Here is a 24168-nt window from a genome sequence, read left to right on the forward strand (position 1 = left end):
AGAAGATCTACAGCAGATTGAGGGAAAGACGTAGAAGGAACTTGGGTCAGTGTAGGAATTTTGTTTTTCGCTGAAGATGAGGTATGTATTTGCTTTACTGGATTCTTTAATTCAGTTGGCAACTCAGGAACAGTCTACTTTCTTTAACAAAGCATTTGTGGAATTACGTAGCTGTACATTGGGCAAAAAAAGACTGTCTTGACTAAGTGACCATGAGTGGTCAATTGTAATAAAAATATAGTGAAGCCCATTCATATAATCATAAATTTTATTTTTGTCTCTCTTGAGAAAAAAGAGGACAGGACCTGAGGCCAATTAGTTTATGCCAACCAGACCAAAGATGTTTTTCTTTCTGATCTGTAACACTGACCTTGAAGTAAGACTGTTTTTATCTTTAGGCAGACACTATTTTCTTACCTCAGAAATATCAAGGAGCTGCAGATAAATAATGCAAATTGGATGCTTTTATTACCTTCAGTTATTTTGCAGGTCTACTTTGAAAATTGTCCTTATATTTTTTAGCAAAACAATTTTCCTTTTAGAGATAGAACTTACTTGAAAATATTTGTAATACTTTTGTGTTCTTAATTGTATGATATTGAAACTGATAAGACCTCTTTAGGTCCAAGTAGCAGTCACTTTTTATTTAGCTAGGAGCTCTCCACTGGAGACCAATGAAGCCAGGGAGTCAGAAACGTTCAGTTGAGACTCATTAGATACAACTACTTTTGCCTTTTTTTGCAAGAAAGTGGCTTTTACTTCCCAGTGCTGAGCATTTGAGTGATACATTCACAGCAGAATGCTTGGTAAAATACCAATTGGAACTGTCCAGAGACTATTTTGAGAAGCTAACAACCCAGAAATATTCTGCTAACCTGCAGCTGGGTATAGTTTGGGACTGTTAGGAAAGACATGCAATGGCTGTGATGGTAAGAAAGATACAGATCACTCTATCCATTTGCACTTAAGATGTCCTGATTTCAGGTTTATTCACAGGTAACCTACCAGGAATATGAGTCATTCCTATGTATTTCTCCTCAAAAGAAATGCTTGGTAGATACATGAAGAAGAAAATTTCTCACAGCCCATGGATTATTCTGTTGTAATAAACTCTGGTAGTCTTGTGATGCAGGTAGCTGGCTTCTGTGAATAAATAAATAGTGTACAGAGCTACCTGTTTAATATTTAACAATCTAGAGTATCAGCTGCCACGTGCCTTGTGCACCCTGATTTAGTGACATGTGCTTTCTCTTGAATAAGAGATGGTCTGGACATCTAGCTTGTGGGAAGGGAGTTGTGTATTTGATAAAAGCTGAAAAATCCTCAGTGTCTTTTGAATAAAGGCAGTAAGAGGGTTTTTTAATGTTTGCCACACATATGAGATGTGTACAACTGACATATCTTTCTCAAATCTGTTTATCAGAAACTTTTTAAACCAAAGCAGACCATCACTTGGATATGGCCTCAACAAGGATCTCTTTTTCAAATACAATGGCAGTTAGAGCTGCAAGTGTGACATCAGGAAACTGACCTGTAATGGAAAAGACCATGGAAATACAGTTAGGTTGTGTTTTCTGAGTGTGAAATGGGGGAGATTTTGTTCACACATAGAATCATGGAATCACAGAATGGCTTGGGTTGGAAGGGACCTTAAAGATTTTGTTCCAAGCCTCCTGCTATGGGCAGGGACACCTTCCACTAGACTAGGTTGCTCAGAGCCACATCCAGCCTGACCTTGAACACTTCTGGGGATGGGGTATTCACAGCTTCTCTGGGCAACCTGTTTCAGTGTCTCACCACCCTCACAGGAAATAATTTCTTCCTAATACATGATCTAGACCTGTCCTCTTTCAGTTTCAAGCAATTCCCCCTTTTCCTGTCGCTACTTACTCTTGTACCTCTGCAGGTTTTTTTTTAGGTTCCCTTCAGGTACTGGAAAGCTACAATTAGGTCACCCTGAAGCCTTCTCTTTTCCAGGCTAAACAATCCCAATTCTCTTAGCCTTTACACCACAGTGAATAAAGTTTGTAGCTGGAGCTGTGAAAAGTTTCAAGCATGGAGTTTGTGGTATGCATGTGCCCAAGAGCAGTAAAGCAGGAGATCCTTCAGGAAAATATGTTCTTCTAGATGCACACAGTTACCTCATTGGAAGGGAAGGCCCATATCTCATTTAGGCAGCTCTTGCTCATCATTCTTACCTGTCAGGTTCTCCACTGGAAACTTGCAGTGAATGCACCTAGCCAAGCACAGAAATTGTGGTGTTTAAAGGTTTAAATAGAAGACATGCAATGCATGATCTGTACTTGAGGATGAAACATTTTCAAGTCGAAAAGAGTGTAGTTTTGCATAGCAGATAATTCAAAATGCAATGAAATATTCTGGTATTTAAACTGCATGGCAGGTCTTAAGAAGGGACTTTCAAATGTTGTAGGGCTTTGAGAAGAGCGGCTTGCTTAGTTACGGAAGTACAGAGACCTGATAAGAAAAGCACTGAAAGGTACAAAAACTCAAGTAGAATTTTTTGGGCTGTGATTTAAAGAGAATAGAAGCAGGCTGCCTTCTTCACTTCTGCCATAATCAGGAGGAAGCAGTGGTTTGGAGGGCATTTAAGAACAAGACACCATGACCTTTTTCTGAGGTCTGTTATCTGTGGGGCTGTAGATCTGAAAGCCGAGTTTTGCTGACCTGCAGGGGATGGTTTGTTCTGCATGCCAAGACTTCAGTTTTGCAAAGCCCTGGTCACTGGTGTTCACAGTCTCTGTTCCTTTGCAGACACTGGAGGTGGTATGATGATAGAATAAACCCTAACATAAAGAATAAACCCTAATATAAAGTAAAACCACATACATGGGTGGTTTAGATTTGTGAAGTAGAAATTTAGAGCTAAAGACAAGCCTTCCAGATAGAACAGAACTGAGCTGCATTGTTTTACTTCTCTGTTGTTTTTGGTTACATATGTTTTATTTCAACCTTTGAGTTCTCAATTGCTGGATTTTCTCAGTTCTTATGACTCCAGAAGTGAAGTGTTTGCATGGAGATGAATTTGCTTCACTTTTTCCACAGCAGGAGCAATGTATTATTAAAAAGGCCATAGAGAAGTTTTCTAAATAATTAAGCACGCTTCAGTAATAGATGAACTAAGAGGGGGGAAAAAGAGAAAGGAAAGAATGAAGTAAAGATGAGCTTATAGTGATAGTATATTGTTTGGGGTTTTTTCCGAGCAGACCTTTTGAGACTGTTGATTGAGCACACAGACTACAGGTCACCTTTCTGTCATCTACATGAGGCCACAGATTTAAGTTTACATGGAAAAAAAGTTTCAAAAGCCTGAAACCAAAAGTCATTAAAAAACCAAACCAATACAAAAGAGTTTTATTCATCAGTTACACAGAAGAAAGCTTAACTTTATCAATTAGTCTGCTTGAGGACAAACACTCCCAGATGAGTTACAGGCTTTTAAATTACATTGAGCACTGGATACATAACCTCTTGAATATTTTTTTGGTTTTTAGGTTTTTTTTAATTATTGACAGATGAAAGTAATTTCAAGGGTTTTTCTGTGCTGTTGAAAACTAGAACCACACTTTTGAAAACACAGGAGAGATCTACACTGATTTTTTTCAAACTGATGCATAAAACTGCATTGTTACTGGAAGTTCAAGTGGAAGTACAGCTAAGGAAGTCCATACTCAAGAGAAGAGAAACATCCAGCGCTCAACCAGCTGCCAGGAGCCCTGCTGTGCTGCAAGTCTTCCATCCAGCATGCATGGTGCTGGACAGACCTTACCTACAAAGCGTGTATGTGTGACCTGATGGACAATCAGAGTCCATACAGATAAGATTTTATTCAAAGAGAAGTTACCTGCTCAAAAAGTGTGACTGGGGTACTTCATGGTTACTGCTACTGGCTCATGTGGCCAAGAGATTCTTTGAAATGGGCAAAATAAAGGGCTATCTTGCCCTAACAGGCTCAGTTACATTTATTGTTGGTTATGTTTATAGTTTGCTCCCTTGAACTTTTCTGTGTCAGATCTAAACTTCTATGTGTCCTAGCTGTATTTTTATTTTGTATTTGAGACAGTAATATAACAGTAACAGGTAGGAATTTTTCTTCAAAGACTTTGACAGAGGTACAGAGTCACTGCTTAGATGAAAATCTCTGGTTTTGTACCTTCAGTGAATTTTGCTGAAGAAAGGGAAGGGATGCCATCCAGAGGGACCTGGACAGGCCTGAGAAGGGGATCTGTGAGAATCTCATGAAGTTCAATAAAGCCAGATTCAAGGTCCTACACCTGGGTTGGGGCAATCCCAAACACAAATACAAACTGGGAGAAAAAACTCATTGAGGGCTGCCCTGCAGAAAAGGACTTGAGGATACTGGGGGGTGAAAGATTGAACATAAACTGCGTTTGAAGCCCAGAAAGCCAATGATATCCTGGGCTGCATCAAAAGCAGTGTGGCCAGCAGGTCGAGGGAAGTGATTTTGCCTCTCTATTCCGCTCTTGTGAGAGCCCACCTGGACTACTGATTCCAGTTCTGGGAACCGTGACATAAGGAGGATGTGGACCTGCTGGAGTGAGTTTAGAGGGAGGCCATGGAGATGATCAGAGGGCTGGAGCACTTCCATGAACACAGCCTGAGAGAGTTGGAGTGGAGAAGACTCTGGGGAGACCTTACTGCAGCTTCTCAGTACCTAAAGAGTACTGAGGGCTAGGAGAGGGATGTTTTACAAGGGCATGCAGTGATAGACAAGGGGAATGGCTTCAAATTGTCAGAAAGTAGATTTAGATTAAATATAAGGAAAAAGTTATTTACTGTGAGAGTGATGAGGCACTGACACAGTTTGCCCAGAGCAGCTGTGGATGCTGCATCCCTGGAAGTGTTCAAGCGTTGGACAGGACTTTGAGCAAGCTGATCTAGGGGCAGTAGAACCTAGATGATCTTAAGGTCCCTTCCAAGAGAAAACATTCTATGACTCTATGATTCTATGATTTCATCCCCTCTGTCCCAGCCTTGTGTGTGATTATGTGACCCAAAAGTTATACTTTTTTCAGGTGATCTGCTGCTAAAAGCATGTAAAACATCACTGCTTTTATAAAGCAAGAGCAAGTGCTTGTATTTAGAGATGCTTCAGTGTCAGTTACATATGTGTTCGTGAGCTATGTAGTAAACAGCTGAATTGACCTGGATAAGCTAGATGTAACACAATCCTCTCCTTTTACAAGTTCTGTTACTAAATCTCTCTGCACAGTAGCGAGGAAGGTTTCTCAGGTGGAGTGGCTTGCACATTAGTTAGAGTCAAACAACACCAAAATTGAGATGGAGAATTTTTGGATGTACCAGATTGAATATCGTAAGAAAAATGTAAGTAGATACTGGAGAGGAAGAATGGGGTAACTAGCACTTTTTTATTGATGCACTTAAGAAAAAAAAATTCTAATTCCATTGATGGACTTCTGTACCCAATAACAGCATGCTTCACGTGAGCTTACTGTGTTTGTTCTGACATTTCTGTTAGGCTTCCAAAACTTGTTTTGTTAATGACAACAGAGCAGTCACTAAGTTTTTATTTTATACTTTATCTAGAGCAGCTATGCAAGTTGTCTATCCACTATGATCTATCAAAATATTACTTGTTATTGCTGTGACTGCATTCTTTCTTTGTACGTTATATATGGTACCTTTAAAAAATGCATTTTGATGTTGAAGATGAGTGTTTGTTCTTCCAAGTCTTAACTTTTTTCTACAAATGTTTTTGGACATGATAGCTCTCATGTCATGTCATGTAGCAAACTTTGTAGGATGTTTGATATTTCGGTTTTGTAGTTTGGGGAGTACTGGTTGGTTGGTTGGTTGGTTTTGATTTTGGTTTTTTTTTTGGGTTTTTTGAGTTTTTTTTTTTTTTTTTTTTGGTTGGTTGGTTTTGGTTTTCTTCTTTTTCCCCCCAGCAGTATTTGAGCAGACATTGAAACAGAGCCTACAGAAAGCCTGTGATAATTTTGATGGTTGCTTAGTTCTGATACTTTGTAAATGAAAATAGCAGAGTAAAAGTATTTGTAGTGCTACTGAAGTAACTGTTAGTACATTTTGAATGGTGCAAAGTTTCTTAATGCCAAATGTCTGGTTTAAATAATTAATTGTTTTCCTTCAGTGTGTAAATATCAGAGCTTTCAGGCCTTCTAAAGATATTTTTTGTGTGTGGAAACATTTGGTGTTTAACTTGGTTTCTTTTTCTACTGTTTAAAGCTCAATCCTACAATATTAGGATGTCATTATTGAATTGATAGTATTGTGAGCCTTTTATATTTAATCCTAACACAAAAATACTGCATAACTATTAAGAATGTGAGTGTTATGAAGACACTTCCCTATGTAAATAGAATTGCTATTTCTGCCATTGTTGCACTGTTAACTCTGGTAATTGCATAGCAAGCCAAATGAGCCTGTATTTCATTCAAGACCCTGCTTGAATGCTCAAGGTACAGTGAGCAGTTCTTCAGTCTGATGGCACAAGCAAATCCCAGAATTCTAGGGACCATTTCACAGCTGTATCTGGTCAGGGACGGTTTCACAGCTGCATCTCCTTTTGCCTTACAGTTGTAATTCAAAATACAGGGAGATACAGGGACTGCTCTTCTACCTAGGAGACATATGTGTAAGGAATTGCATCCTAACTCTTTGGAAGCCTTTGTTAGTTAACTATGATTTTAATACCTAGTTATTATCTGAGATGGATGTTTTAGAGCAATGAGTGTAAAGAGAAAGAGGAGAAGGGAGTGTAGTTTTCTTGTTTTGTTCCATATCTAAGGGAAACTTAGTGGTTTGGGCTTTTGGTTGTTTGGTTTTGGTGGTTTTTTTTTAATTTTGTACACTGTTTTATAGAATGCAATGTTGCAGCTGGAGTGGATGCAGAGCACAAGGGCACTCCTAGATTGGAGCTGCTGCCAGCTCAGAACACTGGAAATGTAGCCCTTTTCTGGTATGACTCATTGGCTTAGAGAAAAGCCATGCCATGTAATTGCTTATGAAAAGAGAAGAATAGCAGCTGACTGTTTTGCCATCTGTGATGAACTGCTGAGTTAGCAAAGCTAGGGCCATGGTCTCCTTGTGTCAAAGGAGAGTGTAGAATGCCAGGGCTGTTGGGCTAAACATCCAGCTTGCATAGCTAAATGCTAAATTTCCTTTGAAGATTCACATTTTGGCTTGCACAGACATGTTTTGCAGGTATGTCCTTAAAATCTACCTCTAAAAAATGCTTGCTGGGTTAAAGCTTTGTACTCTTTCATTTTGGTCACCTTCACTGATTCCATACTCTGTGTTCCTGTGTCATATACCCCCATACCAGGGCCCCCTGCTAGGTACTATAGATACCTTGCTACAGCTTTTTAGTGTCACCAGCATTCATTAGGAATTGTCTATGATTAGAATATCCTTTCCCAAAGCATTCTTTCCCTTTATCAAGATACTTGCTGGCAGATCACATAGTCAGGTGCTTCACTGAATTGTTTTTGGTGAAAAGAGAAAAATGAGGAAATTTGATCTAAAGAGCATGTATATTACTGAGATCATAGCATGAACTAGGGAATATCTTCCAAGTTTGCAGTGTATCTAGAATAAGGAGTCACAATCCTTGATTACAATGGTATTGAATAATCATTGAATATGTGCACAAGTCCTTGAATACATCAGTATTACTCTGCACAGTTTATAAAAGTTGTTTTGTAAGATGATGGAATAACATTTATGGACAACCACTGCAGCCCCCCTCTGCTCAGTTTAAATTAGTTTAGCACCTCAGGTGATTATACCTGAGAGCACGTGTGCAGTCTTTTCTTCACTTTCCCGAGTTTGCCAACTAAGTAATCTTTAGCTGAATCCCTGTGTTCTGGTAGGGTCAATTCACTTGTCTCCCACCAGAGCTTACTGCTAAGTGACTTCACCTTTTTTCTTTCTTGGAGTGTCAGAGCTCAGGATATCGGTCTGCATTGTCTGCAGCCTTCAGTAAGCTCAGTCATTTATCTGCAGGCCACAGTCATGTTCTCCTGCAGCTGAAAGTCCTGTAACTGCAGCTTAGTTGAATGTAAGAGTACATAGTTATCCCAATACCAGATTGTCCTCCATTCACCTGGCAAAAATACTTGACTCCCTTTTTGACTGAGTGTTGCCTACCACCAAGTACAGCTTTCGATTTTCACAACTGCTTGATTTCATACATTTCTGACAAATAAACACAAGTGTCTTTTAACTGTTCAAAATAAGTTCACTGAGATATTGAAATGTGATCATTGTCATAAAAAGCAAGGATTACAGCATTTTAAGTGTTTGTCTTGTTTTGTCTTTTTTTCCCCTCATCTCTACTTTGATTAGAGATTGTCAAGTTAGAGGAAAATATGAAAGAAGAATTTCTACACTGGACACTCATAATATTATTTCATTTTCCTGCCATGTCTAGTCTCCGTCTCCAGATTCCTCTTCACCTCGGGGTGCTGAATCATCAAGTAGGCAACATCACCAGGATGTCTGCAGTACAGCAGAGGCCTCCACTAATAAAGAGGTAGAGTGAAATCTTTTAAAAGCCACAGTCTTGTTCATGCTGCTTATGCTTATGCATGCTTTAATTTTCCTTGCCCCCTTGCACCTGCACAATCCCTTTTCTTCTTTCAAAATTGTAATAAACTTGAAAAGCTGATTTCCTTTATGCTTTTCCCTTATGCTCCTTTCCCTTATGCTTGCCTGGCTGTCTGACTGAATTTCTAACATACTTAAGACTCTTAATCGTGGCATTGCTGACTCTGTGTTCAGCTGCCACTAAATTTATTTAACAGGCTGGGAGGTATTGATTTACCCAACAGCCAACATCTCCTCTGTAGCAGAGGCAAAACAAGGAAGCCCTTTCCTTTTTTCCTTGCAGATTATTTTCCCACAAAGAAAATATTTCTCAGCCAGATGAAAAAGTTCTTAAAATTAAATCAATTAGGTAGTAAATTATGCTGTTTAATATTTTGTCATTGTAGAAACTGTCCTGCCAGTGATTCATAGTCAGAATTCAGTTCCTGACTCCAGGCTCCTCAAAATAAAGCTGCATACTTGCTTTATTTTTTTTCCCCCCCTCACCTAGCAGTGTTTTACAGTGCAGTAATTCCACCAACACAAAATGAAAAGTGTGAGTAGAACCTCTTGCAGTGTGAAAATAAAACGCTTTAACATAACAAGTATTTGAGTTAGTATAGAATGGCAGGCTCTGTAAGCAGAAGAATCTGCAAATGCTTGGTTTATTTGCTTCTTAATTTTTAAACTTATAAACCATGTAGAAACTGTAGAGTAACAAATACTGTATTGCTACCAATAGCAGTGCATGAATTATCTTCCTATATTAAAAACCTGATCCACTACAAGAGAAAATACTGATTACAGTTGAAACACTAATTAGTAAGCCATTCTTTCTATTTTTCTTTTATAATTATCAAGGGATAAGGAAGCTTTCAACATGTATGTAGTTGTGCCAGTCTCTACTTGCATTTAGAAGATAATGAAAAGTTTCAAAAGACTGGAGAAACCCATAATTTTTCAACAGTAGATCATGCCATTAAGTTTTCATCTGCTGTACTGTTAGCTTATTAAAGCTTTCAGCTTTCTTCATATAAATTCTATATTCTAGCAATTTTTAGATATCAGTAAATATACCCAAAGGAAGAAATCAAACAGGATACTACTCATTTCAGGTTTTAGGATGTGCTTACTCGTAGTTACAGAGTGTAAACTGGGTTTCACAGCAGGATGTGTCAGCTGCTAGTTTCTCTCAGATGGGGAATATTTCCTGCCTTAGTATTCTAAGGCAAGAATAAAGTGATAAAACAGCCTCATAATTTTTGGGATTGAATTTTAGGGCTTAGGAAAACTTTTTCTTAAAAATAAATTTTATAATACTAGATGGCAATGACATTATCAAGAGTCATGAAATATGAATGACCTTGATATTTCATTATTCATGGTTATGTAAAATTAAAAGGTGTAGGTTTCCACCTATTGGTAACTTTACCTATTACTTTACTGTTCCTGTGGTCTTAGTAGAATGTATTTCAACCTGGGTTATGAACAAGGCACATTAAATTTGTGTGTGAGTTTTTGCAATAAAGATACATGATGATGGTTTACACCACTCTATCCTAAATATAGGTTGCTAGTTGGTTTGCTGAATAGTTGCTAAATCTGTATCACAGCCTTTGTCCACTCCGTTTAAAAAAAGTAAAGATCATTTATATGCATGAGATGCCTCTGGTGTGTAGGGGATTTGTTCTCTAAGCCTGTCAGAGCCCAGTGTTTGAATCTCCTCTTTAGCACTACACCAGCAACTATTACAAACAATTGTTGGAGTCTGTGGATAGATGGTTTGGTAGGAACATTCATCTGAGGACATGAAAGAGCCTCAGATCTGAAAAGGCATGCCAGTGTCCTCACACCAGTCAGTTGTAGATTCATTAAAGTTTTGTAATCCTTGAACTATCCAGAAGTCCTATCAGCATATGATAGCAGCAGGTATTTCAATATACCCATTACCATCTATATATTGCCACACAGAATTTTATTTGATAAATTTTCATATGTTGTTTATGTTATTGTTTATAACATAATATGTTATATATAATATGGCTTACTCACTGAAATTTGTAGCCTTCAGATGTTTGAAGTGTTAGTCATGAAGTCTTTCATATAACATACCAGTTGGAAGTAAGGTCTTCCTTTAGTCTGTTTATTTACATATGGAACTCAGTATTCTATTTCTTTACTCTTTATGTAATTGAAGCTACCAAATATGGTTTTGTGCTTCATACAGTGTAAGCAGAGTTGGTGGTGAGGCCATAGTGAATTCAGTTATCCCGTGGAATACATAACCTGATAAAATTTCTAAAGCCTTTTGTAGACTGTGTTAATGAGGGATACATCTAAGAACAGTCCCAATGAATAACAGCAGTTTGTTAATGATGGTTTCAGTAATGAATAATAACAGTATAGTGCAATTTTTATGTTCCTGCCTGTATTTACTTGTTGGAAGATCTAATGTCTTTGAGATATTATATACTTTCTTGCATATTTCTTATTAAATTTCTTATTGGTAGACAATTAAATTAATGCACTAGTGAACACCAATAAGAACTGAAGTCTGGGCCTAGCGTATTGCCTGGTGAATAGGCAGAAATGAAATACATTGAATTTTACTCTAGTAGGTGCTTAGATTTTGAAAATACTAAATATAATAATAAATATTAATAATTGGTGATCTTCCTTTGCTAATAACTGTGACTCATTTAATTATTTTTTTTTTGCATGGAAAAATTTTTAATGCATATTTGTGCATGTTATGTTCTGTTTGAAATCCTTTTTGTCTTAATTACAGTCCAGAAAAAGCTTGGCTTCATTTCCGACGTATGTTGAAGGTAAGAGAATTCTACAATTTCTAAATGGTTTTTTTGGTATCAAAAACCCACTGGCATGGGTTTATAAAATAAAAAACTATTTTATTTGCTGAATAGAAAAGCTACTAGGGTTGGGTATGCTGATTTAGATTAAATTATGTCCAATCTGGAACGTGATCCTAAGCTAAATCCTACTGTAGTCTTTCAGAAGTTCATAAACATGGAGCTTTTATTTTTATAGTATTTCATTTATATTTTCTGTGTCTGTTCTAATGGGTTTTTTTCCTCAGTATCGCTTAAAATACTACATTTTTATGGTATTTACACAACATGTATGAATTTCTGTGGACAAGGAAAATAGGCTAACACTGTGGTGCTCTGTCCAGTGTTGATTTTAATTGGCAGGCTTAATCCAATCTCGGTTGGATTAATTAGCAGAATTGGATTAATTGGCAGGCCTGCCAGAGGAAATCTGCTCTGCTTTACAGCTGCTTGTCCTCTAATTAAATAATGCTTCCTGTCTTGGAGTTAAGGTTGCACTAGTGCTGAATTTATTCAGAACAATGTGTAAAAGCAAGTTACCTCCTACATGAACTGCTGTTACCTTTCTGTGAGTGCATCCTGTAATACTGTAGGAAGAATGCATGTTGTAGCACCCAGTTATTTTGTTGTGAGAGCATGACAGAAGCAGAAAATAGAAGTTTCTTTCCCCCCCCCCACCAGCGGTTGTTCTGTATGCTTGATGAAATGTCAGAAATACAGTTGATGTGATACTTTTTTTGGACTGCCTTGTAGCTCCTTCAATTGCTTTACAGTGTGCTGTGCTTAATTGATTGTTTTCTTTAGACTACAAACTGATCATTGGTTTAGTCTTCAGTGTATAAGCTGCATGTTTTGGAGTCTCTGGCCAGATTGTCAATTAGTCCATAGCTGAGCATTGGAATTTTGCAGCAATGAAAGGTCTCTCTAGAATTTAAATTCATTTCCTATTGGTAGTCCTCTCTACCAAGGGCTATTTAAAATAATCCTCTTCTCCTAAAAGGAAAAAAAAAATTAAAAAAAGTAAACTAAAATTTTCTTAGATCTTGGTTCAATGCAAAATTCCTTAAAAATACAAATGTGCAGCAGTCTATGAAAAAGCTTGCCAGGGTGGGGAGAAGGTGTTGGAGCATTTTTTCTTATTTCTCATTATTCTACTGTGATTTGATTGGTAATAAAATAAATTAATTTTTCCAAGTCAAGTTTGTCTTGCCCATGGCAATAATTAGTGAGTATCTCTCCCCTGTCTTTCCCCATGAACCTTTTGTTATATTTTCTCTCCCCTGCCCAGATGAGGAGGGGAGTGATTGAACTGCTTTGGTGGGCAGGGTCAACTCACCACAGATGTTGAGAGCATTTGCTTAATATTTTGTGTTTTACTTTGAAAGTACTGGTTGCCATATCATCATAGTAAACTGAGGTATTTCGGAGGATTTGCAGCCATCAGGTGCAAGCTCAAGTTGTCAAAGTGCTGCTGTTTTGCTGTGGTTCAGCATGATTGTTTCGGTGATTCTTTCCCGTATTACAGTTCCTGGACCTTGTGATCCTGAAGACTTAATCGATGGAATCATTTTTGCTGCCAATTACCTTGGTTCAACTCAACTGCTTTCTGATAAAACTCCCTCCAAGAATGTGAGAATGATGCAAGCTCAGGAAGCTGTCAGCAGAATCAAGGTGTGGAATGATTCCTGCTGCCTCTTGTATGGGTGTCTTGTGGTTGTGGATATGACCTTCTTACTTATGCAGTAAATTTTTCATGTGGGGTTATCTGTGGTTTCAGAAAGGTAAAGTGCCTCACCTTTCTTTCTGCAAAAAAAATTGTATGTTTAATGCTGCTTTTGGAAAAGACTGATAAGGGGGAGTTACCAGGTCATTTTAATTCCCTGTAATAATACTTGTGCCATGTACACTAAGCCAGGATCAGAAGTGAGTGGTGGTCAAAGTTGTATATTATCTGGGTGTTGAGGGAAAACAGAGTTAGAGTATAAAACACAACTAGTAAGTGTTGCAGCTGCTTCTGCCTCGGCACTTAATGCAATTGCTACTGTGGTAATGATTGCAGTTATTTTTGACCCTGGTGTGGATACTTGTTTCTCCACACATAGCAGCTAGGTGCTGATTTAAAAAGGAAACATCTGTGATGATGGTATAGAGATGTATGAAATAAAAATAACTTGTCCTAGAATATGGTACATTTGCTTTGTTTGTTTGGAAAAAAGACATGCCAGCCAATTTCTGTACAGGCCAGGACAAGCAATGGGCATGCTGCTGTATTTGAAGTTACAGTTATGACACTGTCAGCTGAAATTATACGTGTGAATGAAATATTGCACAGTTGTACAAGATGCTGCAATATTCCCATGACTGGATGGTAGGCACGCAGCTTCGTCTTCTCCTGATTCAGCTAACCAACACAATCTCCTCTGGAAATTTTAATTAGTTTAATATTTATGTGTTCTTCTTTTGTAGTTTATTTGGGGTTCCAGCTCAGATTTGGTGTGTGATTGTATAAAAGAGAGAGGAAGAGGAGAGGTTATCAGCAAAGCCAGTAGTATTGTCTGTTAAGGTCGGCTGATGCTTCCTACTATTATAATTCCTTCTAGTATTTTCCATAGCAGGTGTTCAGTTCAGTATGTAATTTTAACACAGAAGTTCCAACTAGAACCATTGAGAGACTACCATAAATTTCAATTTTGATGATATTCTAATGCATAAGTTCTTGTAACCTTGTCTCTGAAAATCATTAACACTAGCATTTTAGAAGAGGCTGGGATGTAGCCTTCCTGTTAAAGACAGATCATCCTCTGACATCTCTGTAGAAGTTTTCACAAACTTAAACTACTGAGCCTTTTGCAAAAGAATGATTTATCTTTGTTCATTGGAGACTCTGTATTCAGTAACATTCTTTAAAAATGTTTCACTCAGCTTTCTCAACCCTGGCAGGTCTTGGTGGGTTCTTCCTAAAGCTGCAGTGGTTTCCCTTATTCAATGCTTTATTTCTGCTCTGGGTGCAAGTAAGGCTGTGCCCCTCTGTTTGGTAGTCCCTATGTATTCTTTCCTGATGCTTGGCCATCTGGTAGAAAATTTGTCTGATTTGAATGGATGGGAAACCAAAGGTAAGAAAGATAAGGGAGAGAAATAAGGGCTTTGGTGAGGCTGCATCTAGGAGTGACACATCACTGGAGGCTGAAAGGAAAGTTTGGCATCAGCTGTCATAGGAAAATGGTATCAGGAGTGACACTTGTTCCTGGGACTGGGCAGGAAGTTTGCACCTAGAAGGTAAAGCTTCTGTGGGAATATACAGTAGAAAAAGATTGAAGGGATGTGGTAGAGAAAATGAAACAGAATTTATTCAAATTGGGCCTATGAGATGTAAGAGTATGGAATCTTTCTTTAATACTGAATGTATTTCTTAGAAATTCATTAAAATATTCTGTTATGTTTCAGCACTTCTGTGCTTCAAAACAGAAAGAAATCTATTTAACTCATTTCACTCATATCTCCCATAATTTATACATCCATATAAATTGGTGGGCATGCGTATTTTTTGTTGTAGTATATTTGTCTCAGGATTGAGGTCCAAATAGTTGCATTGTTGACCTGGTAAAACTCCAACTGTTGTGACTAATTTTCTGAAGCTCAGTTTATTTCAGAAAATTATTGGCTTACTGCATGGCACACAATACCATTGTACACTTCTTTGACAGTTACTGCATTCTGCTTCTAAGTGAAGCTCAGGCAACCTCCCTTCACCTTAGAGTCTTTGGTTTGTTTGTTAGGGCGGGCTTTGACTGGTTTTGTCACTGATTGCCATTTAAGCTGAACGGTTTTAGTGAGAAATTCAGTGTGATAGAAGGAGTTGCTGCTGCCAGATTCATCACTGCATCAGATAGCTTTTATCCCATATGTATAAAGTATGCAGGCTTGAAGTTAAGAGCATTAAAAAGGGGGTGAAGAGTTTTGTTTAAGCCCTGTGATGTACACATCACAGTGTGTTCCTTTTGAATTTAATAATCCCTATAATGCTTCCTTTTAGCAGAGCCTTCAGACCACATATTCATTCATTTAGAATATGAACAGATTTTGAAAACAATTTTCCATGTTACTTTTTTAAAAAGGTGTTTCTTCAGTTATAAGTACAAGAGTTGGATGTTTTCTTGCTTGGCCATTCATCTCTGTGAAGTCCAACAAAGTTAAAACAGAATCAGTGCTTTGAAGGTATTCATCAAATGTAGTTATGAATACTTCACTAGGAGGCCCTCTTAGTTTGCTGTGTGGCAGGTTTGAGCATTTTTAGGTAATACCTGTTTCAATTTCTGAGTGTAATAGAACCCATGTGTGGAAATAGTTTAATATTCTGCACATTTTCTTTACTCAATGTCATCTCAATGCTCACAGAGTTGCAGTATATTTTCCAGAGAGGCTAAATGGGTTGAGTAAACTTAAGACACCCCTGTAGCAAAAGTGGAAGCTTACTGGTTTTTAATATTTTGTAATTTTGGAAATTAAAAATATAATATATAAATAATTACATTTCATTTACCTTAAGTGACAATCACAAATTCTGTGTATTTTAAAAAAATAGTATTTTATATAGATTAGACAGTTTCTGGGTTTTTTTGAAATACTCTTCTGATTTGAATTAGCAAAATAACATGGTGACAAAAAGGATTTGTATAATAAAGTGTCCTGCATAGAATTATCCTAATTTTTTTGTTGTTCATGCACTGTAACCTTTTTTTGTGACATTTCTGTGCATTGTTAAATCACTTATTAGATTTAGAAGTGCTTGTTCCTTATCATTACCTTACTTTTAAGAAATATTTGAAATTTGTTCTTCAAAATGCTTCCATTTGAAGAACAGAATTTTCAATAAATTGAATGATAGTGTATTTTAATAGCTCAGGGTTTTTTTCCTCTCATTTCTTCTTTTTGGGCTGCGCTTTTCTTCCTTTGGGAGGTCTGTCGCTCTAAAGTTTGGGGTGGAGGACAAAGTATCAGAAGGGGAGCTTGATTTTAGAAAGCAATTTAAATGCTCTACCTCAGGAGTATCTCCCCCTTACCCAGTGTATGGCAGGCAGCTGTTATTCAAGATAAGTATATTATTTCTTACTATTAATTTAAATTAATAGTAATGTAATGAAGAGCCTGCTATGTGAGGCAGTTCTAATAGTTCGCAATCACCAGGCTATCAAATACTTCTTAATTTGGAAGAGATGACACTAAAAGCTAGTATGAGAATGTTTCTATTTGAAAATAAGCAGCATGGTCTAAACTTTGGGTAGCTGCTTTCAGATTTGTTTAGACAAAACTTGATAGCTTTAAGTTGTGAGCATCAGTATGAAACATTTGATATGTCTTGTGATTCAAGCCTCCTGTTTGTTCTTCGTAAAAGTAGTTAGGGCTGAATCTGTATGGAGTCTGTAGCAGTAAGCCTCCTTCCCATCACAAGAACACCTGTTAATTTAATCAGCAAAGAGACTGTTAGTGTTGGAAGTAAAAGGGTAACTAGCAGCCTGGTGAGTATTACATTTCTTCACTAAGGAGGTCCAGAAGTTCAGTTCACCTTGATTTGGATTAATGATTGCAGGACTGTGTAAGTTATATTTATTTACGTTGTTAATGGAAACCTGTTTTAAGGTGTTTGTGGAACTGAAGTACTTGCTCCGCTGCCTCCTTGAAAAAATGTGGTAGTATGGACTTACCTTTGTGTAGGTGTCACAGGAAAATCTGTTGTCCAGATGTGAACATGGGTTTATTAGTATAATATGGGTTTATTTGCTCAGAAGGAGAAGAAAATGAAGGGGACAGTTACCTTCTGTCATTTTATTTTTCCAGAAAACAGTAGCATAATTTTAAGGAGGTTATTTTTTTGAAGTCTGTTAAAGTATGAGATCCAAAAAAGCTGGAATAACAAAGCTTAGAATTCTTCTCTCACCTCTTACATTGATGTGCCTTCAAAAGAAGTAACATCATGGTTTATACTGCTGGAAGTGACAGAAAGCTCTGTTTTGTTTCTTAAAAAAAAAACAAACAAAAAACCAAAACCAAAAAAAAAACAAACAAACAAAAAAAAAACCCCAAAAAAACCAATTACACACGCAAAATAACCTTGTTTATTGCAAGTAACATTTTAAGTGAAAAAAAAATCCTTTTGTGTTCTTCCTGACTCTTTTGGTGCTGTTTCTTTTCATTTCTGAAAGTAATTGTGCTAAACATAAAATTATTTTTTTAAGCCAAAAAGAAAAGGAGGAAATTAATCTAAGCAGGGACTAATTTAGATCAGCTAGTAGTTTATGAGCCCTGACATTAGCATGCAGATTCCTGCTTGACTTGGAGTCTCTGTAAGTTCTTCTCTAACTGTTCTCCTGTCTCTGTTTGTTCCATGCTAAGCAGATGGCCCAGAAATTAGCCAAAAGCAGGAAGAAGGTGCAGTACAAACTCCATCAGCTTGATGTTATGCTTGTTCTTTTGTTTTCTGGGAGGGTTTTTTCCTTTCTTTTTATTTTGTGGTTTTATTTTCTGCATCCAGCAAGGTTTTTTCAGATTTATTTCTGAGCCACCATACAAGCTGACATGTGTCAGAAATCAGTTGCCTGATTGGCCATTTTTTGTTGCTTATCATTAGCCATTTCATGTTAGAAATAGAATAAAGATTGGATTTATCAAATAGTTACAGGCAGTACCCAAAATGCATACTAAAGAATCAGTACTGAAACAGGCAAAGGTTTTAACTCTGTAAAATGATAGATTAAAATGAGGTGTGGGGGTTTTTTTTCTTTTAGCCCTTTTTTTTTTTAATCTTTCTGTAAGGCTGCATTGTTTGATTCACAGAGATGTCAAATTGCTGGATGCAAAAAAGAAAAAAGTTTGTCTATACACACAGTAATATACTGAGATTGGCTCATCTTTGTAATAAGTTTTGTTTGTGGAGCTTTTAAGTACCTTTTAACAAATGTAATTTAAAAAATTATGAATGTTTTGCTTTCTATTAACAAAATATGACTTCTAAAGGTGGGTTACTGCTTGAATAGTACGTTGTCTGACTGTGAAGGTCTTCTTAGCAGAACTGCATTATGAATTGCTTAAATACTACCCACCTGTGGTGCAGGTTTTTCCATTGGTCTTGGCAGCCACTGTTAGCCCATATAGAGATTCCTTGGGCAAGAGATGCTGTTGGGCCTTTCTATGGCTTGTGTGAAATCCTTACTTAAAGTGGGATTCATAGTGTGCAGAAAATGGTAGAATTATTTTGATTTTCATGAAATCTTTATCTGGTTCATGCTGCAGTCAGTTATAATTTTACGGAATTGGGAAAAATATCAGGGAAGCTTTTATGAGGTTGACTTCTTTTTCAAACAATACCCAATTCACTTTCACATATATGATATAGTTTCCACATCTTTGTGTTTATCTTTTGCTTCTGCAGTCTAATACTCTATCCTGCATTGCTGTTCTGATGACTGTGTCTTAGTGCACCCTTGTTTGTGAACTAACATCATTAGTAAGTATGTTACCTAATGGGTTTGTTTGACTCTAATCCATTTATTTGCAGGCTCCAGAAGGTGAATCTCAACCCATGACTGAAGTAGACCTCTTCATTTCTACACAGAGAATAAAAGTACTGAATGCAGACACACAGGTACAGACATAAACACCTTTGTCAGTTTTGTGCGAGTAGTCTACTGAAATAGACTTTCGCCTACATGCCAAAATTTGTCCTTCAAAATGTGCTGGCTCTTGTATTTCCCCCAGGATTTCCTAGTAAGAAATCTGTGGTCAACAACCGTATCATACAGGCAATTACTCTGGTGTGTGACTCTAGAAATGGTTAGAATTTGTGGGTAAAGTAGTTGCAGTCATCTCATTTCTCATGAACCCTGGTGCATGAAGTATTGATTGTGCTCAGAGTAGTCCAAAATGTTTAGTTGTAATAATTTGTTCGTAGTCCTCTACACGTACATGCCCAGCATACACAGGTTCAGATATTGAGGTCTTTATGTGGTTTTACACAGAAAAAAAAACCAACTTTAATTTGTAAAACTTTGTTTTACTTTTGAAAATTGAAGCTCTTGTTTCCTGTTGGCATCTCCCTTCTTGCAGGTATTACAGACTTCACTTAGCAAAGGTCTTATTGCTGTCTGTGTGTTTTTATCCTAGGTGTGCAGTAAGAACTTGGTTGAGCAGCTGCTTATATTGGTTTTCTTATTCCCCAGGAAACCATGATGGATCATCCCCTGCGGACCATTTCTTACATTGCTGATATAGGAAATATAGTTGTTTTGATGGCTCGTAGGCGAATGCCACGGTCTAACTCCCAGGATAACGTGGAAGCATCTCACCCTTCCCAAGACGGAAAGAGACAGTACAAAATGATTTGCCATGTCTTTGAGTCTGAGGATGTAAGCAACTACTTTGCCTTATAATTTTTTAGGGATGGAAAAGTAAGCACATTTCAGTAGGTCTGATGTTCACTGTTAGTGGCCCTGCTTGCTTTTAAACTGCAACCACTATTTCATCTAAGCAGAGGAACTTACTTTATATGTTTGGACCCAACATTTTACTCAAGAAATTGGTGTTCATAGTAATGCTTCCTATTTTTAATCTCCTTGATTGCCTTCCAATAACAGTGAGAGGAGGGTCCAGTTGCCACAGTTTACAAATACCAGCTCAGATTCTGCACAAGAGAGTGAAAGTCTATCAGACATGCTTATTTTCCTAGGAAAATTTTAATCCCAAGCCTTGCATCAAGGATCAAGCACTGGTACATACTTGAAAGGTGATCTTTTATTTTTCAGGAGGCTTGTGCTGGGGAGTCAGTTGCTGCTACCATGTCAAAAAGCCAGCAAATAAAGTTGGTAATTTCAACAATTTCAAAGTGTATCTCTGAAGAGAGAACAGATTTTAGTCTATAGTGCAGATTACTAAATTAGCTTATGTAGGACTTAATATCCTGTCTTCACAATCAATGTGCAGAACCTGCTGATTTTATGCACTTTTTAAAGCTCAGTGACTGAATGGTAAGATCAGACATATCAGATTGAAGTGGCTAGATATTTAGTTGTCAGGATCATAATCATGTTATGCCTAGTAACTTGGGAAAATAAAAAAAATCTCAGTTCTAAATCATCCAAATAGCAGAGTGTTACATAAGTAACGTGAAAATATCAGTTTCTTATAAAATACTCACATATTTTCCAATCTACAGTATATCACCAAGGACTTGGAGATGGGAAGATTTTTTTGAATAAACAGCTGATTTTATGTAGTGATGAATCTGTTCTAAACCCATGTCTGAATAAATCATCTGATTGCAGATAAATGTATATACACGACTCAATGCTGAAATTAAAAATAAGGACAAGAGCACTGATCCAAAGTAATCCTGTACCAAAATTATGACAGAGAATATAGAAAATGTGAGGTTTTTTCCCACAAAATAACATGTAAACCAGTTTTGCAAAGCTTTTCAAGAATCTGGTATGAAATAAAGAGTAGCCAACATATTTTTCGGTTAATATCATTTGATAGGCTGCCTGTTTTGAGGCTGCTGTTCCTGTATTTCTAGTCGCTAATTTTGACACTGCTTACTCTCTTACTGGCCAGTTGAAAAAGCAAAAATGAAACTGTCAGATGTCAGAGGCTGGGGCTTATTTTACTTCAGCATGTGGTGGTCTGACTCTTGGATGATCCAGACTTCCTGGATCTGTTTCCCAGGCTGCTCACTGGGACATTTGACTAGCTGGGATCTGTGCTTCTCAATTTATGGTTTCTTTGGATCAGCCCATATTTGTTTCAGATGTGATCCCCTCTGTGCCACTAGACATTGGCGTGGAAAGTACATGCCTGTAGATCCAGCAAAAGCATTACTCATTCATGTGAAAATATGCTGAGAAATGGCAGATTATATCAGCTCTCCTTAGTCACGGTATGTAGTTCACAGATAGCCTGCAAAATGTATCTCAAAGTGACTAACAGAATGGAAGCATTGTAGCACCTTATTAGCAGGAAGGAAATGGCTTCTTCAAAAATCTTGTACGTCCAATGAAGTAATGCAGCCTGTTTATATTATAAAACTTGTCTTTTCTTCTTCTGGGACAGCTGGGTATTTGGAAGAAGTTACACGGTGAGTAGAAGTTACAGAGTGAGACAGAAGCTGTAAGCCTGCAAGTGGGTGTTGTCCAGAATATGTCTCTGCTTGGACAAGTCCTTGTCTAAAGAGGACAGCGCCAGATTTTCAACTCTGTTTAGAGCTATATCTTCAAATGAGCTGAACCCCAGTGATGTGTCCAAATGCTGGGAGCTGGACTCTTCCTGGAGTGAAGATACATATGTATGAATGTAAAGTCTGCATTTATCTCATGACTTAAGTTATGAAGCTATGGAAGTGTAGTTTTCCCCTTGCTGTCTTGTCCTTGCTGTCAAAACCAGGTTGATCTGAGCTTTGGTACTATACTGGCAGTCTACATATTGATCTTCTCAGCACCAGCAATCATGCTGTTCTCATCAGCAGATTTAGTACTAGTTTGAGTTGTTTAAGATACAATCAAATTTTTAATTTAGGTTGGGAACTTTTCCTTTATTAGGGAGCAAACTGGACTTTAAGTATAGCCAGTAGGCTCTATAAAAGTACACCTGAGCAGCATTCATTCATCGCCAGCACTCTGCCAGGCCAACCATGTCAGCTGTGGAGTTCTCCTCTTCTCTTCCCTCTCTTTGCCACAGCCAGCACAGCTGCAGATGCAAGAGGGTGCCTACAAAGGACAGGATGAGAAGGAAAGAGGCAGAGAACTGGCAGAATCATGGGATTTGGAGGGAGTGAAACAAGAAATATAGGGGAGAGAGTCTGAGGGAGGTAGCAGGTTGAAGAAGGAAATGCATGTGACCATTTCTAGTCACTTCAAGGCCTTGATTTGGTCACCAATTGCTGCCCTTTTCCTATTTTGTCTGAGACTGAGATAGGAGCAGTCAATATGAACGTGATGGTCCTAAAGGATGGTAAGAAAAGTTGGAAATACCTTCTTAAATGTGTCTGTGTGTTTTCTGGTAGACATTTTCGTTTCCGTTGCTGGCTTGTCAGAGAATGGCATTGTCCTGGAAGGAAGGGAGAGCCATCTGGGACCTGCATGGGTAGGAAGAATTGTAGGTGCAACCCACAGTGACTGCAGTGGCTATACCTTTATGCTTATATTAGCAGTTCTTGCCTGTGAAAGGATGGCTTTATTTCTGATATTTATTATTGCTTACCAAGCTGGATTCATAGCAGAGGTAAATGTGTTGACATTTTATGGTTCTTTCAAATTAGTCATGCACAAATATGTTTTAGACTGGATGGCAGTAAATTGTAGGTTTGTCAACTTGATGATCCATTTTTCAGTGTGATTGTAACAGAGAAAGTGTCAATGCACACAACTATCAGAATGTTTCACACTTTTCTCTTCTCTTCTCTGGGAACTGCTACAGGCGCAGCTGATTGCACAGTCCATAGGTCAAGCATTTAGTGTGGCCTACCAAGAATTTCTGAGGGCAAATGGAATCAACCCAGAAGACCTTAGCCAGAAGGAATATAGCGACTTGCTCAATACCCAGGATATGTACAATGATGACCTGATTCACTTCTCGAAGTCTGAAAATTGCAAAGATGTATGTATCTTTTTTTTTTCTTTAACAGTATTAAGCTGCTCTGTATCAATTGTAGGCCCTTGTTGGCAGAAATCAAAAAACCTTCAATACTTCCTATAAATTAGCTCAGTTGGTCTAGAATATCCTCCTTAATAGACACCCTGTTGTCAGTTCTGTTTCAAAGGCAAACAGTGAACCCAAAAGTTATCAGCATTGAAGTGATTTACCATCTGTTGTCATTCTTTTTACCAAACAATTTTGAGACATTTGAAAGTGAACTTGAAACAGATTAACAGATTAATACAATTTGAAAGATTACAGTAAATAATATAAAATTTATAGAGGCCTGGGTGTTTATGAAAGTGGCTGATTCCAGTTTTTAAATAATTGTGTGTACCAGAAGGCTTTGCAGCTTGCTTAATAAAAATGAACCAATACACCACTGGAACACACAGGTAATGATTTTCTAATGCACAGTTGTAAACTCTTGCAATCTCTTCCTGTTTAGGATTGTCCACCAAAACCAATGGCTCTAGGATTTCTTCCACTCCCATTTCCTCTGCTCATACACAGAAATTACTTGTGAGAGGTGTTTTTGCACTAAGTAAAATCTATATTATGTAGTGCTGATCATTTAATGTTTGAATACAAATGAAATATGTAAAATGTGTACCCTGTTTTGGTTTTGCTTTGAATTAGGAAGACAGGTTGCAAACAAAGAAGGGTATGTTTGTTGGTTATATAGATGTTGGGAGGGGGGTGATGTAAGTTCCATGGATGTTAAAAAAAATATTTTTTTAAACACTTTTTCTTATTATACAGGTTTACATTGAAAAGCAAAAGGGAGAAATCCTAGGTGTGGTGATTGTGGAGTCTGGCTGGGGTTCCATTTTGCCTACAGTTATCATAGCCAACATGATGCATGGAGGACCGGCAGAGAAGTCTGGGAAGCTGAACATAGGGGACCAGATCATGTCAATCAATGGGACCAGTTTAGTTGGTTTACCACTCTCAACATGTCAGAGCATCATAAAGGTAGGGGAAATGTTTCTGGAAGCTACACGTTCCAAAAGGGTTACATAACAGGAGAGCA

The 24168-nt window shown here is 37.6% G+C and overlaps 1 protein-coding gene across 5 annotated transcripts in view; it reads left to right on the forward strand.

Annotated features, from left to right (window-relative positions):
• APBA1 (amyloid beta precursor protein binding family A member 1) overlaps nucleotides 1-24168 on the forward strand; it is an 80596-nt gene that overhangs the window by 43373 nt on the left and 13055 nt on the right. For 4 of the 5 annotated variants that reach the window (XM_018086063.2, XM_018086064.2, XM_018086066.2 and 1 more), the window contains 8 exons: nucleotides 8453-8554; nucleotides 11396-11435; nucleotides 12982-13127; nucleotides 17850-17882; nucleotides 19009-19095; nucleotides 19670-19855; nucleotides 22917-23096; nucleotides 23898-24110. In XM_018086063.2, coding sequence (XP_017941552.1) covers nucleotides 8453-8554; nucleotides 11396-11435; nucleotides 12982-13127; nucleotides 17850-17882; nucleotides 19009-19095; nucleotides 19670-19855; nucleotides 22917-23096; nucleotides 23898-24110 — 987 coding nt within the window. The remainder of the gene's footprint in view (nucleotides 1-8452; nucleotides 8555-11395; nucleotides 11436-12981; nucleotides 13128-17849; nucleotides 17883-19008; nucleotides 19096-19669; nucleotides 19856-22916; nucleotides 23097-23897; nucleotides 24111-24168) is intronic. The other variant, XM_029965386.1, reaches the window with a different exon arrangement.

This window comes from Manacus vitellinus, unplaced genomic scaffold, assembly GCF_001715985.3.
Source record: "Manacus vitellinus isolate BGI_N305 unplaced genomic scaffold, ASM171598v3 scaffold_9_pilon, whole genome shotgun sequence".
Lineage (NCBI taxonomy): Eukaryota > Metazoa > Chordata > Aves > Passeriformes > Pipridae > Manacus > Manacus vitellinus.